The sequence below is a fragment of the Cryptomeria japonica genome, chromosome 4 (genome assembly GCF_030272615.1).
Source record: "Cryptomeria japonica chromosome 4, Sugi_1.0, whole genome shotgun sequence".
NCBI classification, from domain to species: Eukaryota; Viridiplantae; Streptophyta; class Pinopsida; order Cupressales; family Cupressaceae; genus Cryptomeria; species Cryptomeria japonica.
In genome coordinates this window covers 588,716,453-588,737,750 of record NC_081408.1, presented here as the reverse complement: position 1 = coordinate 588,737,750, position 21,298 = coordinate 588,716,453, and the positions used below count along the sequence as shown (strand labels likewise).

General features: G+C 38.7%; 1 protein-coding gene across 1 annotated transcript in view; it reads left to right on the top strand.

Annotated features, from left to right (window-relative positions):
- The first annotated feature begins 417 nt into the window (after window positions 1–417).
- The window catches only part of LOC131037761 (probable plastid-lipid-associated protein 13, chloroplastic), a 146,304-nt gene continuing 125,423 nt past the window's right edge, over window positions 418–21,298 (top strand). Inside the window, exon 1 of the mRNA XM_057969956.2 lies at window positions 418–795. Within this exon, the coding sequence (XP_057825939.1) occupies window positions 553–795 (243 nt within the window). The 5' untranslated portion in view covers window positions 418–552. The remainder of the gene's footprint in view (window positions 796–21,298) is intronic.

The following is a 21,298-nucleotide window of genomic DNA, read 5'->3' as shown; positions in this document are numbered from 1 at the left end:
ATTTAAGTGGAGCACAATTGCTTAAAACTTAAAAATAAACTTTGAAAAAATGCAATTTAAGCTGATTGCTTATAAGGAGCAAAATTTGACATTCATGAAGCCACCAGCTTCACAAATTGAAGCTCAAAACCGCATAGAAACCTGCCCTTAATGATCTCTTAAAATCTTATTTTGTTGAAATCCTCCATTCATTTGATATAAAATTCATACAAAGAAAGTAGCCCTTAAATCTTCAAATACACTGTTTGAAAAATTAAACGAATCATTTATTTTTGAAAAGATTGAAAGCCTTAAAAAAAGTTCCAAGCAGCAAAGAAATCCTCGAACATCACCATCAAAGGCAATCAAAGTCGAAGCAAATGATTCAATGACACGTCATACGAATACCGACGTGGCAAAACCAGGCATAGTCCTATCTGAAGTAGACTCATGCCCCAAGATTGGGCGCGGAGGGAACTTAAGAGATTATGATGAAGTGGGGAGCTTCCCCAGACAAAATTTCTCTGCTTTTAGTAGGAATCGAATTTGAACAACCCATTTACGAATTTTGCAATGGCAATTGCATTACACCAGCTATGTGGCTTGCCTACTTGTACAAATTCGGTCCTCTCTCACTCTAGAGCTACAATCGGAATGCCGCATTTGTCGCAATTACGAGTCAAAAGATGCAAGATAAGAAATAAGAGGCGGTTGGGTGAGTGCAGAGCAAGCATGGGAAGCACCACATCAATTGCCGCTTCAATTTATGCCAAAGACATGGAACGCATTGCTGCTAAAGAATCTCTCTTTCTTGCTGTGAGTGCCATCTTTTTCTGTTATGTGTTTTGATGTAAATCAATACATGCCCAATCGGGTAATGATATTTTATTTGTACTTTTCCGGCTTTTTAAATGTTGAAGATGGTTTATAGGTTTTGTCCTACGTTTGAGACAAGCTTTTGCCAGCATAAGGGACTTTAGATTTTCAGTCACAGTCAGTATAGCTTCTAGTTGCATTACAACATAATATGACAGCAAGATAGAATGAATCTCATATTCCAACGAATCACACGTAGAGATATAGATAACACACAAAAAGCTAAAGTTTTAATCACGCCCTAGATCTAAATATTAATCTTTATGGGTTGATCAGATTAACTCATTCAGTGTTTAGTTTAGTTAGTTTTCCATTACGTGGCAGCTGATTTATTCTTCACTGTCTGTAAATAAGAATCTAAATCTTTATAAAATACTTAATAATGCAACTCCATTCTGTCCTGTTTTTCAATCTTGGTATTTGCCGGCTGAGAAGCTTTTTTAAAAACAAGTGAGTTTTATATTTACCGTTATATTGATTTCATCGATTGACTAAGTTATTTTCTTGATTGGACTGAGCTTGTTGCTTTGACAAGTCAATTTTTTGTTGGATTTCTTTTGCCCATTTTTGTTGTTGGACTTCTTATGCGTATTGCCTTTGACAGGTTTCAAATTTATGGTGGATTTGTTTTGTCCAGTTTTGTGAAGAGCTAAGTTGAACTATTTTTATCCTTGGCTTGCTAATTTAATTGGATTTCTTTTTTCATTTTTTTTGGTGAAGACTCGGGTTGAATTAATGGTGCTTCCATTTTCTGAGCAGAAGCTCCATCATGGTCCAATGCACGTATTATGTATACCCAACTGTGATGACTTAGATTCTATTATTCGCCATCTCTCAAAATGGTGTACTCTTCAATCATCTATGCAGCTACTCTATGTGCAATGTTGCAATGTGTAATAATCTGAAAAAAAAAATGAAAAATCCTCAGTGGCCAATATGAGTATTCACTCATGGCTAGTAGTCCTCGCTATCAATCTTTTGGGACAACTTCATTTCAATCATAAAAAAATCATGAATGGGCCACTCATCAATGTGGCCAATAAGTAGTCTCCAGCTACCAATGTGGGACAACTTTGCATCATCATTGAAAATATCCTAAATGTATCAGTCACCAAGCTGCAATCCAACCAACATATTACTCATAGTAGACACAAGCATTCATTAGGTGCAATAATGTGGAGGAACATATACACATCAACTGCTCACCGATAATATCTGCAATGAAGAACAACATCAAGTGTAATCATCAAACGCATTCAAAACATAGATATAAGATCACAAATCACAAGCTGTCAGCAAGACATTTGCAATATCTAGAATGTAAGTGCACCAATCTTGACATCAACAAACTTTGGCTAAAAGATGACAAATTTTGACATATATCAACAATGACATACAAGCAACAAATCTGCACAAAGCATCTGAACTGCACAGATCAATTGTCTTTTTAAAGTCTTCACTTGAATTTGGCATAAACACAAGGTTCCCCTGATAAAGAGAGAGGAGAATGCTAACATGGTCTCCTTGGTGGAGAGAGTAGACCATCATGTGAAAGTATGTATATATAAATGCACAACTTAATAATGCCCTTTTGGGTTTTCATCTCAAGTTTTCATTAAGCTGCTCTTTTGGGTTTTAACTTTTCGACATAATGGGAAGTGTGTAAGCTGCTGTTTTGCATTTTCCACTTACATACAACTCAAGTGCTCAAAATGAGGGTCTAATCCGCCCTACCTGATCAATAAGAGGCAATATTGCAATCTCTAGGCCCTCAAATAATCTGAACACATCAATAAGGACTATCATCATCATGAGCTGCATATCCCACATACTCAATAGAAAATATGATCACGTTGCTTAGCAAACATTTGATAGCTTGCATAAAAAAGAGCATCATTAGTATCCGAATCAGAATAGGAAATCATTGGAATGGGATCAACACCATCAACATGAGTCATGGATACAAAATGATTCTCTTTGGGAATTAGATTCAACTCTGTAATCCTTTCAGCAAGTGATCACTTATCAAATACACCTAGGGGCATCTCTGAAATATCAATATCAAGACTAGTCAATATAGTCTCAACAAGATCTACAAGACTAAGTTCATCATAATTAGAAGAATTAGGATGGACAACAACATAACCATCATGAGTAGACAAATTTTTATCATCAATAGTAGACTGAACTCTCTTACAAGTTTTGGTCAACAAATGACCCTTGGATCTCCATTCGGAATGATCTATCCAACCGAAATGTACACACCTCATAAACTCTGTAGGTGGATCTTGCAGGTAACAGTGTTCGGCAGAATAAGCAGGCTGACCACAGGATATACAAGGGTGTAGATCAAAGCGATTGCTAGAGATATGACCTAGATGTCCACAATGAGAATAAGCTTGGACATATTCGGACTTGGTAAACATTGCTTTTAGTTTCTTTAACAACTCAGATTTTTTGACTTCACAAGAATGACCAATAGGTAAAGACACAACATAACATTTATTCATGAGTACTCTTGATACAAATTTGATGGGTTTAGAAGATTGACACATAAGACCCAACAAAATCATAACTGAGACTACATTTCCCTTGTTTGTTTTCTGAGACTCCCAGACTTGCACAATAGGTTTTGACTGTGAATCAATAGAGTTTGACATTTTGTTAGATGTAAATTTTGACACAATAGGCTTCGTTGTCTGGGATATAGGTTCCTTATGTGTTACAGGTTTTGATGACACACTTTTTGATTTAGACACAATAACCTTTTTCTATGACATGGGAGAGGACACAACACTTTTCTTCAGGAACATTTTGTTTTGACCTGCCTTTTGTGTTGTATTGCTAGAAGAAGGAGCATCATTGTTGACAACATGTTTCTGCTTAATGTTGATAGGTATTTGTGTGTCTCTTAACATATCTTGCAATCTATTGAGTTCTTGTTGTAACATCATGTATTGATTGTGAACTGCCTAAACAAAGGTTTGTATTGAGGCCAACATTCAGATATTATCTCTGCCTCTTGTTGGTTACTGACATTAATTTGCAAGGATAGCATATTCTCAGAATGTAAGATTGTCATGTTTTACACACCTCATAACTCCAGTAATTTCGATAATACTTTTATATCCACATCATCCAAAAACATCTCTCTTTTTTATTTCTATGTATTTGATTTTTCCAGATTAACACAATTTGCCCATACATAATAATGTTTATGTTCCATATATTTCTAAAATCACTACAAATTGACTAAAATTACTTAAAAAGTATGCAAGTAGTTGGTTTTGAATAAATGTTCTCTCACACAAGCCATTGTATCATAAAATCCACTTTCTACTCGTGCTATGCACAAGAGCATATAAAGTATGGAAAAATCTAGCACATAACCTACTTTGAAACTCCAATGCGAAATGCAAATATTTCAGCTCTTTTGCTTGATATTTGGTCATTCCACCATATAATAAAAACCATAAGCCAATCTCCTAAATGACAAACTTCAACTTTCATATGAAACTGTGTAGCCAATAACAAAGATAAAAATGACCAAATTACTCTTGTTTGCAGATGCGACTTATATAGCTGGAAATGAATCAGTACCTTCCAGGGCTAGAAATGTACACACCTCATAAACTCGGACTTGGAAAAAACTTGGCAAGCCCCAAAAAAACGACTTGGCTAAATTTCGGCAAAAACTTGACAACTTAAAAAATTGCTTAAATTTCATTAGAAACACATTTTTTTGCAAAATTCAATGACAAGATGTTCTACTTCTAATGAGTCCATAAATGAGTACAAAAGTGTTTTTTATTAAATTTGATTGATTTGAATTCAAATTGAGTAGAAAATCACATCGTTATGTGGAATCTTGATATAATAGTTAGCTGACAACTATTATTAATTTATGATGATTGCCTTTGAACATCATCACGATTCAACATAATTCATAGCATATTACAACATTTTACATCTTCCTCTTCCCTGGTCTAATGAAAACTTTGGGTGAGGTTCTAAATTTCTAATAATTACATTTGAATCCTTGATACTGATAGTATGATATTTCATCATTGATCAATGATATTATGATAGTGATAAAATTAGGTGTCTAATTTCTCGATTCTAGTCTCCTCTCCCAGACCCCTTCATTGTAATCAAATTTCTTATGTGACAAGAGATCCTAATAACTAGTGGGGGTTTGGGAGTGGAGACCCCAATGGGTTTGAGGGGCAGCAATGACAAGTTGCACAAGGTGTTAGATGCTCAGCGAGTTTTTAGCGCATATACTCCGGAGCAAAAAAGACTTGCGAGTTTTTCTTGACTTGGTGAGTTTTCGCAGAATCTTCCATCTATGGGTTTGGCCAATAAAGGATAGACAAAGAACTGTTGTAGGAAAAGGTGTGCATACAGTTTAAACTCCAAAGTTTACAGGACGAAATTACACCTTATGTCGTCTTTAGCAAACTCATTCAAAAGTATGCAGAGTCATGGTTCCCTTCCAACTGCTCCAAATGTAATCACAGCTGCTCTCAGTTTCATCCTCAGTGAGTGCTGCATTTCTTTAAATCAAGTCCATTTGCACAATCACATGCCACACCATGCTTCTTCTCCAAACAAACTTCTCATCTTTCTCATATTTAAATTCTTATTTATAAGCAATGAAGAACAAATTAACTGCCATATAAAGAAAGACTACCTAAACTGAAAAGTGAATGTGTTAACCTAATAACCCATAAATATTTGTAATCACACCAAGAACCCAGCATCCACCTATAGAAGGGCTAACATTCAAGATAATGTTACTTTTCTCTCAGTTTAAATCTTCTTCTATTGATTTTCAATCAGAAATTACCTATATTTTTTACTAGTTTACTATGGTCTCTGTGTAGTCAACTTCTGACGTATCGGCATATCTGATCCACTGTTACTTAAAGCTGGACATTGCAGGATTATATGTTTCTCTGTTTCTACAGTGCATGTGCTACATAATACTCAGATCTGCAATTTCAAGATAGTTGAGGATTACAGTTTTACCAAGTTCTAAATATCAGGGGCATAGTGGCAGGATGGAGTGATTGTCATGACTATGATGCAGGTTCAAGCCCCACTTGGCTTGCTCGCAGGGGTGACCTAAAGGTGTTCTAATCTTGATGTTGCATTCATGGGAGTGGACCCTGATGATGGTTGATGAGTATTACTATATATCTACCATTTTAGTTTGAACTTTCTGTGACTTCCTTGCTGATCAAGGCCCATGTTAAATAGAGCATGCACAGATTAGGCTGGGCATAAGCCAAAAAACCCCAAGATTGATGATGCATTCCGATGTGGTTGGTGAGTATTACACTTTACATTCCATCACAATTTGAACTTTTTAGGTCTACCTTGCTGATCAAACCCTGTGTAGCCACAAGCCATAGATGGCGTGCAGTCCTAAAGTTGCTTAATGATTGATTATGCCCATTGCATTCTCTGTGGTGCATTACCATGATGATTTGTGAGTGTTACAATTTATGTTTCATCATAATTTGAATTTCCTAGGTCTCATAATAAGGCTGGATGCATGTCAAAAGGTTTTCTATTGACATTTCATTCCTTATGGTGCAGTCCGATGATGCCTAGTCACTCGTGAGTGTTATATATTACATGTATATTTATTTGGACTTTCTAAGTGTTCCAAGCTTATTAAGGCCAATTTGTTAATGTGGGACACACCTTGACAAAGTTGGTTACAGGTCTAAATGTGTTCTAAGCTTGCTGATGCGTTTCCCTTGGTTATTGCAATATGGATGCCTAGTTTAACAATGCAAATCAAAGTTTGAAGACTCTACAAGGCTTGCCAAACTCCCAAGTCTCTAAGCTGGTTGAGCTGAGTCGACTAGACTCCCATGCCAAGTCTGGCCGAGTCATGGAGAGTACACAGTCAAGTCTTGCTCCAAGACTACCGAGTCTTAGGCTTGGACTTTTGAGGATTGAGCTCAGACTCTTCTAGTGGCTGAACACAACAGACATGGCAACTAAAATATCAAATTTTGAGTGTTTGAGGATTGTATGACATGTGTAATGTTTGAATCATGAACAAATTGATAGTCAAATTAGACTTTTATGTTCTCTAAATGCATTGATTTCCGTTTTTGTGTAATAATGAGGTTTTTTTTGCTGAGTCTGTGTCGAGTTTTTTGCCAAGTCTGTGTTGAGTTTGGAGTCCCAGTCAAAATTTTGGGTTTGAACTATGATTTAAATACTATTTTTCTTTGAATTTTCTAGGTCTCCTTAGCTGATCAAAGCCCATGTTAGTGCAAGCCACACAAGGACTAGGCTGGTTGCAAGCTTAAAGATATTTTAAGCTTAATAATGCACTCCTGGTGATGCATTCTAGTGATGGATGAGTTGTATGATTCACATACCTTTATGGTTTGAACTTTCTAGTGATCAAGGCCTTGTTCATATTTTAAGCTTAATAATGCACTCCTGGTGATGCATTCTAGTGATGGATGAGTTGTATGATTCACATACCTTTATAGTTTGAACTTTCTAGTGATCAAGGCCTTGTTCTGTTCTTTTATGAGCTTTCCTTGAGGGTGCATATGCTTTGCATTTAATGAATTCTTTAAGTCAGACTGTCTAGCCACAGGTGACAAATGTCACCCACCAACCATTTGCCGAAATTGCCATCAATGGATCTGAATCTATATAATCCATAATTTAGTATATGGCAAATATACATTGGGTCTCTCATAGAGGGAATAGTTGCTCTTTACTTAAACATGCTATAAACTGGGACCTATTAGCTTGGAATGAGTTTGCTCCTAAAACCATAATGCCAAGAATTCAGAAAAGGTTCTTGCCAACACCATGATTATAGAAGATTTTCAAATACCATATAGTGATTTTTAATGTTTCGTTGTTATAATTTTTGATAAAGCTAAAACCATTACAACCCTTGCTTTGCACTAAACTTCTTGTACACCCACCATGACCAAACAACTAAAAGTTGAAATCTTTAAGAATATGCTTCATGAGATATTTGTAGACTAGACAATGTATGAAGTTTTGAAAGGACCCAGAGGAAATACATTCTTCTTGTGAGATTTGGACCAAATGCTCCTGAACCATCTTAGAAGCTGTGTGTAATTGTTATTGTGTGGCTAGCTGCTAACCATCAATTTAAATTCAAGCCATTACATTCAAGGCATTTGGATCTCTTCTTGCCTTAAATAAGCGTAAAAAATGTTTGAATGTTCCTTGTAGGATTGAAATTGTATGTTCATTTCTTGACTATTCTTGGTCAAATGCAAGCCTCTTAGTGTTGTTTTGACCGGCAATCAGTTATATGCTATATATCCTTCCATTTGAACTGGTTTGGTCTATATTCTCTGGGAACTATTTTAATTTTACCATCTTAGCAAAGTTTCTAATGAGTTGTTTAATGTGATGTTACATGGCTAACTGGTAGTCCAATAGTTAGCAATGAATTCATAAGAGACTATACGAATCACTTTTGATTATTTGAACAATCATATGCACTGATTTATAATACAAACATTGGTTAGTTCAGTCACATAACTACTGACAATAATCACTCGCTAGACCTCCAAACCATTAAGTATTCACAAGTCTTTCTGCAACAACCTATATGACAAGGCATTCCTATATATAATTTGCCCCTCAAACATCTCCCCTAGCTCAAAATCTCTTCTTCGAGATGCTGGGGATTCAAGAAACAGTGTAATTGTTTTCAACTTCTCTAAGTGCATTCCCTATAAATTCTACATAGATTTGAGGGATTGGATAGAAATGCTGCTGGTCTGTAATTAGCATTCAAATGATAATCTCCTTGGGAACAACCTAATTAAGATTTTTAAAAGGTTTACAAATAGACAGATAACTCGTTGACACCCGATTTGAGGTACTTTCATTATGACTCTCAATGTTGCTATATGGCCCCTTCTCACTCATAACCAATCTGAGAAATTTTAACTAGGGTATTGTGTTGGACCTATAGGTTTATGCTTTGTGAAATCTATTCTCTACTGATTGGGTGCAATTTTGCCATGAATAATTCAGTAAGGTTAAGAAAAGAAATCATTTTGCCTCCAAGAAATTTTCCAATGTCAGTACCTTGGTGAATTCTTGGTTTGCGTTCAAGGCAGTTTGATTGTTTAGGCTTGTGTAACTATGCCCAAATCTGTTTCTTTGGTTTGCAGATTATCGAATGTTGACTTGTGATAGGAAGTTTCTCATCACTTAAGTGATCTCATTGTGTTGTAGTGGTGATTGATTATCGATTCTGCAATGAATCTGCGTACATAATTAGTTGCCAGCTGATCTCCTCATATGCTGCAAGGCTGCAATGGTACTTGTCATTAACCTACAAGGCATCTGTGTGGACTTTTTTCTGTGAGGCATAAATGATGTTTCTCTCTTCTTTCAAGCATGGTCTGGTGCAATGAGGTGACTAGTTCCTTTGAAGTTATGTCAGCAAGGATCTTGGCCTTTAGGTTTATGGGAGTTCTATATGTGTTAGAGAGAAATGTTAGCTTCAAGCTTTGTGAACCGTTGGATCATCTATGAAAATGAACAAGATCCATCTGGTCCTCATAAGGAAATTGTTTAAGGATCTAAAGGCTTACTACTATGGGGTTTGCCATGATATCATCATGGCCACATGTTATCTCCCATGCATTGCAAGGGGAAGGCTAATGGCATTGGTTAGTTGAACTGTGAAGTGGGATATGTGGTGGTTTCTTGTTCATCGTGGCTGATTTTGGACTGTGGGGAATCAAAGTACTTGCTTATTCCCAATCACCTATGGCCCATTGGTAGTTGATTTAATGAATTATTAAAATGACGATTATCGATTGGGCTCAATGTTTAAAGGTAGTGACAAGTCCAAGAATGGTGTCAAGACCACATGGCATAAAGATTGATTGCTAGTGGTTAAAAAATTAATGTGTAAGTTTCAATGGGACCTATCTCTATTACAACAACTCAAGAAGTGCCACATGGTCTTAGGTGGCATGCGTGGTGGGTGTGGTCTTGCACTTGTTAGAATTACTTAGTGAAGGGTAGTTTGAATTAGGCTACATGGAAGAGTTACATTGACTACGACTAATCATTAGCTGTGGTAGATTGAATTACCCTCCACCTAGTTCATTGGCTACTGCTATTGATCTAAAGGTTGTTTTCCAAAGTGATTGGGAGCTATTGATTCTTGTGGGCATTTAGTTTCTAGTATAACGTGTTGGGTAGGTGCTCAAACAATTAAGAAATGTACACGTGGCATGTTTCAATTTAGTTGTGGAGGTAGTCAGTAAAGTGGTAGGCATCTTTTGAGCTTGTGGTTATTGATTTGAAGAGTGTTACACCTATGCCAATGATTTGTGATGACATTTCAAAGGTTTTAGACCATGGAACAACAGAGAGGGTGATTTGGTGGGTAGGCAACAAAATAAATGGTCCTTGTGGGATTCATTCAGAAAAGGTAAAGTCTTGAGTGCTTAGATGATAAGGGGTTTGATAGTAATAGTTGGGGCATGATGAGTGATAAGTTGAATTTTTACAAAGGCAAATCTGATTCATGGGAATTGTGTTATTCAAAAGAGAAGGGAGTTGGGAAATGAAGGAAGATTTGATAGCCACCATGTTTGCTTGTAGAGAATTAAATGGAGCTTGAGCCCTTGGAGAATAGACAACCTTTGGCCATTAAAGAACAATAGAGAACAATGAATTTTGGTGCCATGGTTAAAATTCTACTCGGTTCATTTGTGTCAAGGTATTTGGTTTGCATTACTTTGCACCACATTTTGTCTTGGCACTTATACATTTTCCATACTAATTTGGCTCCCATAGCTTTATTTTGCAATTTGATGTTTGTGATCCCAGCTCCCCCTTTCTCACGTCCCGAGCAAACTGTATCCCATTTGACTAATGGGATCCTACGAGTCTCATTGGAGCCTTCCCATAAGAATCGCTTATTTATGCTATCTATGGTTGTTGCAGTCTTATTTGTTAATTGCAAATATGGCATAAGTTATATTGGTATCACCCAAAAGACAACTTTAATCATTGTCAATCTACCTGTTGACGTGTATTTTGTACACAATCAAACACAAAATAAAATACCCAAGGGTACCTTATCCTCTCTTGAATAAAGCCTTTGATTGCTGAAGATGTCGCAAAAAAGGATCAATCAGGATGACTCCAAGGTTCTTCGATGTAGGGTCTCTACGTGTGGATAAGCACCAGTGGTTGTTGTGAATGCTGTTTCATCAAGGGGCCTTATGTCTCCGAATTGTAGGAACAGAATTTCCTAAAACTAACAAGTTCTCAAAAAGATCAAAAGTAGGGTTTGCAAGAGATGAATTCTAATCTAATCCTAAGAATGATTCAATGTAGGCTAGACTTGGTAAGACTCTACCAATTTCAATATTGCCAAGGAATAACAACTCTACTGAAATCAATGCGATCTTCTAAGGTGACTAATGATTTTTCAATTCCTTAAGAATCATAGACACTACCATGAAGGTACATATCAATAGTTCAATAATGATTGAAGGTTTAAGCAATCCAAATGTCTCCAGTTGACCACACAAGGCGTCCTTACAATCAGCAAGAAGCTAGTGGTTTGGAACGTGAATCTCACCAAAGATCAAGCTCAACACTTAGTCCTTCAAATTTAAATACTACTTGGACCAAGAATGATTCAAGAAAGTAAGCAACCATAAGAGTAGCCACAAGAATTGCAATAAAACACCATAACTTCAATATTTTATTGATCTCAAAGCCAAAATAGACAATAATTGCTTGAAATTCTCTCTTCAATGCTCAATCTTGCTACAAAATAACTTCTAACTATCTGACTCTAATATCTATTTCTCCTTTTTAATCTCTAATGACAAAATAAAAATGAGTGAGGGTATATATAGCATCCTCAATTACAATGAACGACCCAGATCAAAAGAAGATCAACGGCTGAGATTCTGACACCTAAACCCTAATTAGGGTTTATTACAAAAAGTTCCCCTTTTATTGAACAATATTAAATGCATAGCCAAATATTTAATTGGCACAAAAATCTAGGAAACATAGACCAATGATAATTAAGGTGCCACATCATCTACAACAACCTCTCTTCTAGAACCTTGTTCCCTTTCCAATGCTCTTTCTTAGCATATGCAATGAATCTAGACACAATTCCTTCAATCTCAGCAATAGGAATCTCAGAAAGATTCCTCATTCGTTCCTCCAAGTGGATAACTTGATCAAAGGCCTTGAGAAGAGCCGCATCCCATCCAGGTTCGAGTTCTTTGATTTTCTCAATCAGGAGCATAGTAGCGAACATTTGATCCCTTTGTTCATCTGTGATAACATTCTCATCTTTGCAAAAGATGACCTTGACCTTTTCTTCCAACTCTTGAAGATCCACATCTGTCTCATCTTCAATCCTCCTGCCAAGAATAGAACATAACACCCCAAACACCTTGTCCTGAATTGGATGGATGACCTCTTCAACTTGATTGCATTTGGTGCTGATGTCTTCGAAAAGAACTTCCTTCATCTGGAGTAGAGTTGACCACTGGAGTAAATTATGAGCTCCTCCATCCATTATCCTTTCTTGTGCTAGGATTTTCCTTGGTGTTTGCCTGATTACTTGTAGAACAGGAATGATAACATCCCTAGTGTGGGCAAAGGCGGCCACTGTTATCATTAGGTTGTGGATGATCTCAAGGACCTGGATAGCTCGATGGATGGTCTGCATCATTCTTGTTGCGAATTCAACGACTACTGTGTGGGACTTGTCAATCCAAGAGCTCATAAGCTGAACCAAGCTCTTGACTCTTTCTGCCTCGCCAACTGATTCAAGGGGAAGTGCTTGCACAGGAGACACTGCGGGATCCTGACGTCCCAAAGACTGATTGAGATGACTAAAGTAGCCTCTCCAAGCACTGACCTCTCTCTCAAGCTTTCTATTCTTTTCCATCTCTTCCTTAAGCTTGTCTTTAAGTGCCTCAAATGAATCGGTTGCCTCATCCAGTGTCTGCTCAGCGGTGAGTGGACCAAGTTCAAAGGTTTCTACATCATACTCTTCTGCAAGGATTTCACCTTCATACTTGTCCACTGTTGGTGTAGCTATCTGCAACTTCCTGGACCTTGTCTCATCTCTGATCATCTTGGACATCTTGGTGGCCTTCCTCTTCTCTGTTACTCCTTGAGAATTTCCTACAAGGCTCTCTAAGTCAATCACATTATCTTCATCCTTGACCACAATCACCCTTGTTAGTCTCTCCTTCAACCAATCTGGAATGGCAGATCTTGTCTCCCTAACTTGTATCTCTTTAGGCAATGGTTCTTCTTCTCGGAGAGGAGATGTCACTTCATCATCATTCTTGTCTTCATGTAGCTCATTGACTTGGGGAGATTGACTTGATGAACGTTGAGATGCCTGCCCTTCTTCGTGTTTATCATTCTGTACCATTGATTCCATAGATTCCTCGACTTCAGGTACCCTCTTCTCTTGTCCTACAACCTGACTCGTCCCTTTTTCATGTCGAGAGGATGTACCGGATGAGCGATCTCGATTGGCCTCTTGCTTCTTCTTGGAGGGTTCCCTTTTCTCAGGTCTTTCTTTCCTCTTCGCGCCTCTAGGATGAGGATTGCCTTCACTTGCGCTTCTGGGATGAGGATTGCCTTCACTTGCACTTTTAGGATGAGGATTGCCTTCACTTGCACTTTTAGGATGAGGATTGCCTTCACTTACGCTTGCTCCTCCTTCTCCTGGCCTTTCCTCCAAAGTAAAAGTTATTGGTACGTTCTGATCTCTCAACTTTTGATGTTGTATATCTACCCATTTGCGAGTATATGACAAAACTGGAGCCATCAAAGCTTTTAAGTCCAAAACCTCAGGCTCGTTCCAATCTATCCTCACTGCTTTGTCTTCTCGGTCATAAGATAATTGGAGATGTCTGCCACTGTCCTGAGCTTGATTGGCCACTCTGTAAACCTTGCATTTCCTGATGAAATCTAAAGGCAATCTGGAATGCATCTTTCTTTTTACTTCTAGATCACTTGAGAGATTCATCCAAAAGTCTTCTACTTGACATTCATGCCTGTACTTTCTACCAACTGTCTCTTCTATATACCCATAAGGATCAAAATTCTCCCTCAAGGCAAAGAATGAAAATGAATATAAGGCCAACTCCCTTTCTGCATCATCCAAGGCTAGAGCATTAAGACATACCTCAACTGAATTCCCTAGTATGATAGGCACAGGAATTCCATTTCCATGCCTGTGTCTGAATGCCTTCGCATAAGCCGCCAACTGCCTAGTCACCTCAAGTAGCACTATCCTATCTGTCGGGTATCTTGGCAACATATAGGGAGGTGAAGGACACCCATGAACTCTAATATATGTAAACTTTTGGAATTGGATGAACCAAGCACCATACCTCTTTACAAGCTCTTGTGCATCTTGAGATAACCGATTGTGAATCCCGCCTTGCAATATCCTGGTGATATTCATCGTAAAGGTATCATTGACTAACTTGTAGTCACTTCCTGGTGGGTGATGCAAATGAACATAAGATTCACAAACTCTGACTTCTCTGGGTCCTCTTCCGATCACTCCTCTGTGAGGTAGTCCTGCATATTCGAAACTCCTGATCAAGGCATATATGATGTATGAACTCATGTGGAAGGACTTGGTAGCCTTCAGTCTCCTTAACTGCACGTCCAAGCAATGGCTAATATTTCTAGCCCAATGAATCGTTCCCTTTCTTTGAACTATCACTTGGATGAAGTAGAACATCCACTTCTCAAAATAGAAGGCCTGAGGAGCCCCTGTAACTCGATTGAGCAAAGTTATCAAATCTCTGTACTCCTCCTGGAAGTCGATCCTATGTGGTGTGTTGGGAATCTTGCTTAGGCGAGGACGACTTTTGAGTAACCAATTCTTATTGATGATGCTCAAGCAAGTGTCTGGATCATCTTCATACATGGACCTAGCTCCTTCTAAGCTTTTGTAAATCATATCTTTATGTTCTGGAAGATGGAGAGCCTCACTTATAGCCTCTTCCGAAAGGTAAGCCAAAGTGTTCCCTTCCTTGGACACTATTGATCTTGATTGTGGGTCATAATGGCGGGCACACTTGATCATCAACTCATGGCACTGGACTGCTGGAGGGAAACCGGCCGCCTTGATGATGCCACTTTCAATTATTCTCTTTGCGACAGGTGATGGCTTTCCAATGTAAGGGACCCCTCGAAACTTCTTCACACTGAAGTTTCCCAAGTTGGTATCTCCAATGTTGCTCCACTTTGACACGATCTTGGTCTCCAATTCTTCATTCCTCTGATCTTCCTTCATGAGAGCTGGATGACTAGTGGACGCTCCTGCTTTTGGGGTCGCCATCTTGTCACCTACACAACATTTCATAATGAGCAATATATTTTGCAACGTAGGAATATAGAGTAGAAAGGAAGATTTAAGCTTTTAATTACGAAACTTCATGATAAATCTTTAAGTTATCATTTCCTAATTTAACTACGCAATTTTCAAAAAACTTGAAGTTCAAAATTCAAAATTTCAACATTGGGACAAGGATGATCTCGCCATACCTCCACTTGAGAATTAATTCTAAGAAATGATGCAAAAATAGGAGAATTTGCTAGGCAAAAGATATATCGAAGTCCTCCCTTCAGCAAAATGCGCCTTCTTCTAGTCCTCACGAGCATCAATTCTACCACCTCAAGCCTTCAACAAAGTTCGCTCCAGCTAAACCAGATTTCGCACTTCTTCCTTGCTTCTCCAAATCGTGCTTGAAACAATGAATGAATGATTGATTAAAATCGCTCAACACACCCCTACTATATAGGCGCCCACCACTTCATTTCTATAGGCCGACTTGGTAAAATAGGACCCAAAATAAACAAAAATTAATAAAAGAAGAAGGCTGACTTACTTAAGCAATGAAAATGATACCTCAAGCGCTCTCCATTTTCAATTTTAATTTAATAAAAATTAATTTTAAATGCCTTTGTAATTAAAATTTCGATTTTCTAGGGCTCAAAATTTAATTTATTAAATGCCATGCGCCCTTATTAAATGCCAATTTAATTGAAATTTTTAAAATATTTTGAAGTTTTTAGCGAATTTGGCATCTAATGCGATTTGGAGGATATTGGCGCTCAAGCATGGTAAAACAATGAATGTTAATAACCTCGCTCTGGTCCCTTGGAGAGGGACAGGAGCGCTCTTTCATTTTAAGCCTCGCATTCCTTGCTTTCACGTTCAAAATCTCCTCCTTGGCGTCCAAAATGGGGTTTTCATTTGGAACTTTGAGTTTAATTTACTCGATCCTTAGGAGGAGCGTACCTTAGGACATTTTCGCCCTGGTCCCTTGGTGAGGGACAGGAGCGATTTTTGTCTTTTGTCCTTGATCTTTATCTTTCAAATTGCCAATTCATGTCATGGGGGGTAAGCAATGATCTCCTTCGCCCATTCTATGCATGCTTAACTCGTTTCTTCAAGGCAAAATAGACTCTCCCAAGATTTTCGCCCTGGTCCTCCAATGAAGGACAGGAGCGATTTTTGTCCTTGAGCCTAGGATTGTCGATTTTTTTGGAAGCAATTCCTTGTTCACCATTTTTTAAAAGACATTTCTCATCTTGCATCACCTTGTCTTGGCGTGGTTTTGGAGGGAAATTATTGGTTTTATAAAAATCGCCCTGGTCCTCCAGTGAAGGACAGGAGTGCCTTCTAGTTCATTACACAAACTCTTGACCTCATCACCCTCCAATTACCCTCAAGGCATAAAACATCATTCCCCACTCCTTCTTGAGTCCTGGAAACAAGAGATAGCATTTCAAAATGTTAGGCAAATAGGCCTATTTGGAGATTTTGCCCTGGTCCTCCAGTGAAGGACAGGAGCGCTTTAGCCCATTGTCGTCGAAGTTTGTGGTCCTTGCAACTCTATTTCACCCCGAGGCACTTCAAGTATCGTTCCAAACTTGTGCCTTGGCCTAGGTTCGTCCCAATTTGGAGAGAAGAGATAGTCTTATAGGTTTTTCGCCCTGTTCCCCTGGAGAGGGACAGGAGCGATTTTGCAATTATGAACTTACCTGTGCTTTGCTAGCCTTCGAAATTATCTTCAATGGACCAATTACGCCCTCTTTCATTCATTTCAAACACGAAACTTGCCTTTCGCTCTGGTTCTTTGGTGAGGTACAGGAGTGATTGTTGTCTTTTGGGTTGATTCCCTCCCTTGTGGCCCACTCAAGTTATATTCAACGGACAGAACACACTTCCCTTGGTCTCTTCAAATCGTAAAATCACTTTAATTTTGTAAGGAAAATGCAAATTTGAAATTCAAGCTCCGGTCCTTCAGTGAGGGACAGGAGCGAATTTTGCCCTCTAGGCCAAATCGTTTCACTTTTCATCTCGAAAATCCTTTGCTGGGGAAGATATCATCCTCTTACAAGCCCTGAACGAGAGCTCAAGTCCGAGAAAGGTCCAAAAAGGTATGTATAAAGAAAATCGCTCTGGTCCTTCAGGGAAGGACAGGAGCAAATTATCTTTCTAGACCAAAAGCTCCAACCTTTCATTGCTTTAATCAAATCTGGATGTTCTATCACGTTCATTTCGCCGTCCACCATGCCTTTGATGTTTCAATTTGACCCAAACAAGGTCAGGAATGACTCAAATAAGTCCTTTTGCCCTGGTCCCTTGGAGAGGGACAGGAGCGAACTTCCCTAAATCTTCAAAAATTTCACCATTTTCGTGCCTTCAAAATCTTCAAAAGTATCAAGTCACGTTCGATCATCACTCCTGGAGACCCTGCACAAAACAAAATAGAAAAGTCAATGACAAATATGCAAAAAATAACATTTTCGCCCTGGTCCCTGAGTGAGGGACAGGAGCGATTTTGTCCTTTCTGGCTTATCCATACAAAATTTAAGTCTCCGATTATTTCACAAGGCAGAGTCAGGTCATCTTCAAGGCCAGGAACCAGTTAGCAAGCCTTCTCAAAAACAAGAAATTGCACTTAGAATGTATATCGCCCTGGGCCTCCAATGAAGGACAGGAGCGATTTCTCTGTTTCAGGCATCATCTTGCCTCCAAAATTTGATCAAAATTTACCTAGGCAAGGACACACAATTTCACCTTCAAAATGCTAACACTTAGACAAAATTTGGATTTTACCTCAAAAAACCCTGACTAGACCTAACCTGAGACATATCTAACTTCCTGACAGACTCATCTTATTTCAAAAATCTCAATCTTTGGGAGGATGCATAATAACTTTCAAAATTTGACTGGACTCGGCTTGAAAATATCCAAAAGAAACCCCTGGGGCTTAGCCCTAGCTCAGACAACTCACTCACTCACTCAAAACCCTAAAAGTAGAGAGAAGAACAGGCAAAACAAAAACAAAACGAGGGGGTCCCCATTTTAATGGGGCGATGTGTGAAATGGTCACAACATTTGGTGACACCACTGAGAAATGTTGGTAAACATTTGGGAATCAATCTTTCTTGAAGAAAACTCAGAGAACCTCCCTCAATAAAACAAGGAGTTAAACAACACTTACAAGAAGAGATCTTCATATTGGGACAAAGTATCAAGTCCACAGTTACCCATGTGTGTGCAAATGAGTTAATTCCCCTCGACAAGACAATCATGATCCTCCAAGTTCCCCTGTGATAAGCTACGTAGTTTATCTGAACTCCAAAAGCATCCTGGATAGAGCCTCGCTGCCAGTTAGACGTCCATAGTCCCGACGAGGTTATCGCTGCAAGCTCACGAACATTGCTCCATTGCCAGCCAGGCGTCTATAGCCCCGATGGAGTTATTCGTATATTCCCTTTAGCCAATTTGATATTTTCTTTTCGGCTCATTTTCTTTTCTTTTGCTTTCTTTTTTTTTTTTTTTTTCTCATTTTTTCTTTTCGATACTGCTTTTTAGTTCCATCAATTCTTTTGGCTCCTGAGCAGTGAAGCTCACTAGGGTTTGAGGATTGCGGTGGCGCTGAAGTCAGATTTTAGATTTTTCACCGATCACAGCTTTGCCTGGAAACCACAACGACTCGGAGATTATAAGTGTGAAAAGATATAATAACTGAAGGACAATAATATCTGAGTTCAATAAGCTAATCTTGCTTCATTGCAAATACGGCCTGACTCAAAGCTTTATTAAAAGAAACCCTTTTGTATTTCCAAAAGACCTCATAATTGCTCAAGTGCAACCAACAACCTAGCGAGAAGTCAGAGTGCTTCATGACAAAATCGCCCAATTTTAAATGGATACTCCTCAAGACAACAACTAACCTAAGACAAGACGCCTAAACTAAGAACCAAAAGCGAAAGGCAAACCAAAACGAAAGAAAAGCAAACAAACGAAAACGAAAGCAAACTAAACTAGATATGTACAAGGGAAGGCCTTGGGCATCCTAAGACTGGAAATAATGTTTGAGATACCTCCCATTGACAGGCAATGGGATATCCTCTCCGGTTAAAGTCTTCAATCTGAATGCATTTTCTCCCAAAATCTCCGAAATTTGATAAGGGCCTTTCCATAGCTTATCAAACTTGTCATGCTCTCCCCTTTTCTCGTGTGCTTTATCCCAGTACAAGACAAGATCTGAAATCCGGAATGCCTTGACTCTAGCTTGCCGATCGAACCATCTTTTCACAATTCCTTGATGTTTCGCAAAATTTTCCAACGCTTGATCTCTCTTTTCCTCAAGATTCATTAACTGTGTTAATCGGGCTTGAACAACATCAGTGTCTTCCATGTATTCCTGAATAAATCTCAAGGTCGGGATCCTGAGTTGCATGGGGAAAACTGGGTCTTGGCCATAAACCAGAAAATAGGGTGAAATCCCTAATGCGTTCTTGGTCCTGATTCTGTCTGCCCAGAGGGCAAATCTCAATTGGGTATGCCATTCTCTCAGACTTCTTTCCAGCAGCTTCTTAATAACACTAAGTAGGTTCTTATTAGTTGACTCAGCTAACCCATTACCCTGAGGATAATAATTTGATGAAAATTTGAGGGTTATTCGATATTCAAAAGCCCAATTTGAAAATCTCAATGATGTGAAGGCTGAGCCATTGTCGCAAACCAACGCATAAGGACATCCAAACCTTGTGATAATGTTTTCTTCCAGGAATTTAATTACGGCTTCGGTAGTGCATACCTTGAGAGCCTGAGCCTCCGACCATCTGGTACAATAATCAGTAGCAGTGATGATATATCTATGTTGTGCCGAGGATGCGGGGTTGATGACACCAATAAAATCCATTCCCCATTTGGCAAATGGTCTCGCTTCAATCACTGGATTCAGCGGCATAGCAGGATTCCTTTCTCTGAAGGCAGCAACTTGGCATGTGTGGCAAGTCCTGATATGATTAAATGTGTCTTTGAAAAGTGTAGGCCAGTAATATCCTGCTCTCAGGATCTGATGAGCTGTAGCGAGGTTGGCCCCATGTCCGGTCCCAAACTTGGAATGAAAATGTTCGATTATTTGTTTGGCCTCATCTTTGCCAACACATCTCAAATATATTCCTTCGTGATTCCTGCGATATAGAACGGATCCTTGAAGCATATAATGTTGACACTTTATCCTTAATGCTCTTTTCTGTGTGGGTGTCATGCGAGCAGGACACTTGTTGTTGAGTAGGTATGTCACAATTTCTTTGTACCATTCATCGGGGGTGACATCCTCTAATTCATAAACTTGCTGGATTAATCCGGGTCCGTCAATCGCCAACGTCTGAGCTAAAGCTTGTCCTCGAACAAGTTTCATAGGCTGTATTTCAATATCAAACTCTTGGATAATGGCGACCCACTTGCCCCTTCTTTCTCCTAGTTCATTCTGCATGAGAAGAGTTTTGACTGCTGCATCTGGCACTATTGCATAAATTTTGGCCCTTAAGAGGTAATGTCTGAATTTTTTAATGGCTTTGACTAGTGCGTATGCCTGTTTCTCAATGTTGGGATATCTGAGTTCTGCATCTTTCAGTGGGGTGCTCATGAATGCAATTGGATTCTCGTCCCTTTCTTCACTTCTCTGGGTAAGAATAGCAGCACAAGTGTAGTCAGAAGCGAAGGAATATAGGTAGAAAGGCTTGAGGTAATCAGGACTGATCAATACTGGCGCTTCTGCGATTGCCGTCTTTATCTCCTCGAATGCCCTCTTGGCTTGTGGCGACCATTCGATCTTTGCATCCTTCTTCAGCATTTCGTTCAAAGGTCTGACTATCTCAGCAAATCCAGTGATAAATTTTCTGACAAAGTTGATCTTGCCGAAGAATGATTTGAGTTCTTTCTTACTAGCTGGCAAATTGATAGTAGATATAGCTTTTACTCTTTCAGGATCGATGGAGATTCCTCTTTCTGAAATGACATGTCCTAAAAGCTTTCCTTCTGTTACCCCAAATATGCATTTCT